General features: G+C 54.9%; 1 protein-coding gene across 1 annotated transcript; it reads right to left on the reverse strand.

Annotated features, from left to right (window-relative positions):
- Window positions 1–277: 277 nt before the first annotated feature.
- On the reverse strand, window positions 278–4525 carry LOC135824400 (uncharacterized). The gene has a single exon (XM_065337135.1). The coding sequence runs from the start codon at window positions 4523–4525 to the stop codon at window positions 278–280; it is 4248 nt and encodes a 1415-aa protein (XP_065193207.1).
- Window positions 4526–4725: the final 200 nt, after the last annotated feature.

Consider the following 4725-nt stretch of genomic DNA (forward strand, 5'->3'; position numbering starts at 1 on the left):
AGAATAGGAATACATAGAACGCAGCACGCAATGGAGTTGCTGTGGAGAGCGAGAATGCAAGCAACAACGTAAGTACTATCTATGCAACTAATTATATCGGCGTATTGTTATTGATATTACTATCCGACAAACACGCACAACACACAACAAACACTGTATCGTAACAACGCACTCGTAAATGATGTTATCACAACGACACTCGTAAATGATGTTATCACAACGACACTCATTCTATTTCACCTCTCCCCCTGATAACATCGCGAACAGCAAGGTCAAATTAGTCACGATAACGAACGGGGAGCTGAATGTCAGCACGAGGACGAAGAACTCTCGCAGGCACAGGCTCAACAGGAGCAGCAACAACAGGCTGCACAACACCATCATCAACAGCAGACAACTCAACAGAAAGAGACAATGCATCGTCATCATCATCACCACGATCAGTAGGCTGAGACTTGATCAGCTCGATGTTGACAAGCTTGTTCGAAGTACGGGCATCGTCATTGTCGCGCACAATCACAACAGTTGACTCAGAGACAACTTTGGACACCACCCAGCCAGGTTCATACGGTGACGTGCGTTTCTGGCGGCGACTAGGGCGCAACAACAAGACAGAATCACCAACACTGTACGGACAGGGAGCAACAGGAGCACTAGCAGCAGACTCAGGGAGTGACGCCTCGGCAGCAGACAACTCCTCCTCCAAATAATCACGCACAGCAGCAGACTTCACACACAAACTCTCGACCCACGCACTCAGAGACACATCAGGCTGCGGACAATCGACAACAAGGCCACGGGGAATCCAACCACACATAGCCTCACACGGGGACAAACCAGTAACAGAGTGAGGACGCACACGATAATAGTATAACAGGACGCTCAACGCAGAAGCCCAATCATCCGACTCAGTAATTGTTTTACGAATCAATGTTAACAATGTGCGGTGAAACCGCTCAACACCACCCTGACTCTGCGGGTGCCGCACCGCACCACGGCGCACTTCCACTCCAAATGCATTGTACAGTGCCACAGTAACATGATTCACAAATTCAGTTCCATTGTCCGACCTCACGACATCAGGGGCTCCCCAGCGGGAACACACATCGACAAAAGCAGAAGCCACAGACGCACCATCATGGCGAGCCAAAGGAACAACTTCCACCCACCTCGTAAACATGTCCGTGCACACCAGGACACAATGGTAGCGTTGACTCCTGTTGGGACCAAGTTCCAGGGTGTCCAGCTGCACAACACTCCAGGGTCCAGAAGGACTAACCGGACGGGTCGGCGTGGCAACAGGACCACGCTTGGAACTAGCGGCAGCACACGCAGAACAAGACTGGACAACAGACTGGCACAAAGCAGCCATGTTAGGGAAATAACACCCAGAACGAAGCAGCTTCCAAGTGGTCTCCCAATTGGCATGACCACAAATTGCATGCGCACGAGACAAAACTCGACGCTGCAGGGACTGGGGAACAACAGGCACAACCTGCTCATCATTGGGGGGCACCTTAACACGGCGATACAAACCGCCGTCGGAAACAAGAAGTTGAGTCCGTAATTTCTTAAAAGCAGGATCAACAATGTCGGAACCAGAAGACACAGCAGCAATAATACTGGAAATCTGTTCATCAGCATATTGAGCAGACAACACGTCTTGCAAGAGAACAGCACTTACAACCTGCCTTGACGGCGCTGAGACGGCGGCAGAGGCAGCAGCAGGAGAGGCGCTCGGCTGAAGCTTCCTCCAGCAGCGTACAAACGTGTCAGGCACACGCGTCAACTTGTCGGCCTTGTTCTCTGCAGAAGGCACCCAACGAAGGTGCACTTGCATGCCGGTCTCTGCGACGATGTCCTCCACTGCTTGCAGGCGCCGCTCTACGACAACATCGAAGAGGCTGTTCGTCTTCACCCGGTGAATGTTCCCAAGGCGCGCCGACAGCCAGCCGTACACAGTCTTGGAGTCGGTCACCACCGTCGCTGTCTTCACACGGTAGTCAGTTGCGAGGGTGAGGCCCCTCAGGACGGCATTCAGTTCGGCGACATTGATGTGGCGGCGATCTGAAGCAGGGCGAAGCCAGGAACGGTCTTCAACTACCGCCCCATCGCACTCTAGCAGCGCCCCATAGGCGACGTCGGACGCATCGCACCACACAGTACAGTCGCGTGCTTCCACATTCACTGCCCACTTGCCGGTCGCTGGGTCAGCCTTGTCCAGCATAGCCTGGAGCTCGGCACAGCAATGGACCACAGCGTCACACACTGGCTTGTCCCACGCACTCTCAACGCTGGCAAGGCGCTTCAGGTAGCCACAGGCTGGACGTAGCCAGGAACAGACGGGATAGTGGCTGGTTAATCGCCCGCACCAGCTGAATACTTCCCGTCGGGTAATCTCATCAGCCACCTCGAGCTGCACACCATCACGTCTGCGCCAATGTAACTCATTATCCGCTCCGGTAAACAGCTGGAGACCCAGCACTCGAGCAGAACTGACATCCTCCGCAGGCTTCGTGGGCAGGCCGTACGCAGCGAGGCGGGCAGACACAGCACTAGACAGAGGCTTGGGGACAATCACGTCATCCACATAATTGTCGACTTCTGGCATGTCGCGGGTCACATACTTGACAATGATGTCCATGACCTTGGGGGCCACAGACAAGCCGAAACCCATGCGGGTCATTACGTAGGTCTTGTCTTGCCAGACGACGACTTGATAACGCAGCAAATCATCCCGAACATGCACTTGCAAATATGCCTTCCTGATGTCTAACAGCTCGTGCTCGTCTTCACGGCTACGCCATGACCGCAGGGATTCCGCACACACAGGAGAGTCATTGCCTGGGTGCGACACAAGTTGCCGGTTCAGGTGGCGGTAGTCCAACACGGGCCGAACAGGAGTTGAAAGCTTGTGCTCTTGCTCAACCGCCATCAGGGGCAGAACACAGGCTGGCTTTCCATGCACCTCCGGGTTATGCTCAATGAGCCAACCATTGGCAACCCACTCATCGACCGCTGCAGTAAACTTTTCCTCCTGCTGTGGCGAGAGGTGCTTCCGGCCGTACTCAGTAATGCCGCTGCCAATTGTAGACACAGGAGCAGTGTCCTCTTTCCAACGCCATGACATCACCCAGCACTGCTTACTAGGTACCCAGCGAGCTTCACCGTCGTCGACACTGAGCACAACGTCATCACCATCCTGTGACACAGAAACATGACGCGACAGCTTGGACGCGGTGTCAGCAATAGCAGCATCAGTTGAAGTGACCGGACCAGCGGCTGCAGCAGCAGCAGGCAGTTGCTCGCCGAAAACTACGCAACTCATACTGCCGTCGTCGTCATATGACACGCTGACGCCACCGCACCGTGCAACAAGGTCGTTGCCTAGCAACACATCAGCAGCCACCACCGATAAATTCGGGACGACAAGTACATTGACACATGTGCGGGGTATGCGCACCGGCCCATCATTGCGGTGGAACTGCAGCTGCGCCGAGCCTAGTACATCAAGGGGCTTACCGTCCAACGCGAGGATGGTTGACTCGCTGTCGGCACGAGACAACTGCACATCAGGCAAGTGCGCGAGCAGAGCACGAGAAATAAGCGTGCGGGTGGAACCAGTATCCACGATAGCAGTTGCTCGATAGCAACTTCCGCCCGGAGACGAGACATCTGTGTATATGCGTGGTAGTCCGCCGCGGGCATGATTCTGCAGGCAGAGCACCTTGTCTGCGCCGCCCACAGATGCTGCTGACACGCCGTTCGCCGACTGCGCCTCCAGCCACTTCTTCCGCTGGAAGCAGTCTTTTTTTACGTGCCCGGTCCTATCGCAGAACACACACTGCATTGTCCCTCGGCTAGCAGTCCGCTTCGGGCAGTTCCGGCGGATGTGCCCGGGCTCATTACAAAAGTAGCACAGTGTCTTGGCCTTGGGAGCTTGTCCACTAGCGCTGGTGCCACCTCGGGGCGCAGCACTGCCACTGGCTGCCGCTGCCATCCCCGTATCAGGCCTGGACGAATCCACAACGGCTAGGGCACGGACCTTGCTCACAATGTCCGGTACCCCGAACTTGACGCCAGCGCACGAGAGGCGAATCTGGCGCTCCAAGTGGACAGGTAGCCCCGCCAGCAGCTGTTCAATGATGACGGCGTTGTCATCACCATCGCCGGAGTGGCCGGCCGCAGACAGCAGGCGGCGCAAGTCCGCAACATACGCCTCAGGCGTCTCATCCAGCCGGTACCGCCGGCTACTGAATTGGCGATAAGCATCTCCTGGTGACACTCCAAATGTCTTTTTCATGACATCCACCACCTTGGCTTTGTCTTTCTTGGCATCTGTCGGCATCTTGGAGTACACTAACAGAGCATCTGACTCCAAGAACAGGGGCAGCCTTTTCATCAGCTTTTCCTCGGTGTCCCAACCAGAACATTCGCCGATCACCTGGAACTTGACCCAGAACATGTCCCAGTCGTCGTGCTTACCCTTGAAGGGCTTCACAAATCCGTCAACCTTCAACGACATTACTACCCACTAAGGTAACACAGCCCTACAGGCTACAAACACTTACAGAACGAGAAAACTGAAAAACGAAGAAACAGCCCTGAACGGCTCAACCTCAAGCTAGGGTTTCGGGACCAAAAGTTGTTGCCTAATCCTCCTCACTACTGTACTCCACAAACCACCATTACCGTCGCTCACACAAACCAGTGCACCGAGCGACC

The sequence above is a fragment of the Sycon ciliatum genome, chromosome 9 (assembly GCF_964019385.1).
Source record: "Sycon ciliatum chromosome 9, ocSycCili1.1, whole genome shotgun sequence".
In the NCBI taxonomy this organism is placed as follows: Eukaryota; Metazoa; Porifera; class Calcarea; order Leucosolenida; family Sycettidae; genus Sycon; species Sycon ciliatum.

Bases quoted from the DNA above. Each gene is read 5' to 3' on its own strand.
- LOC135824400 (XM_065337135.1), bottom strand. From the start codon at position 4,525: ATGTCGTTGAAGGTTGACGGATTTGTGAAGCCCTTCAAGGGTAAGCAC.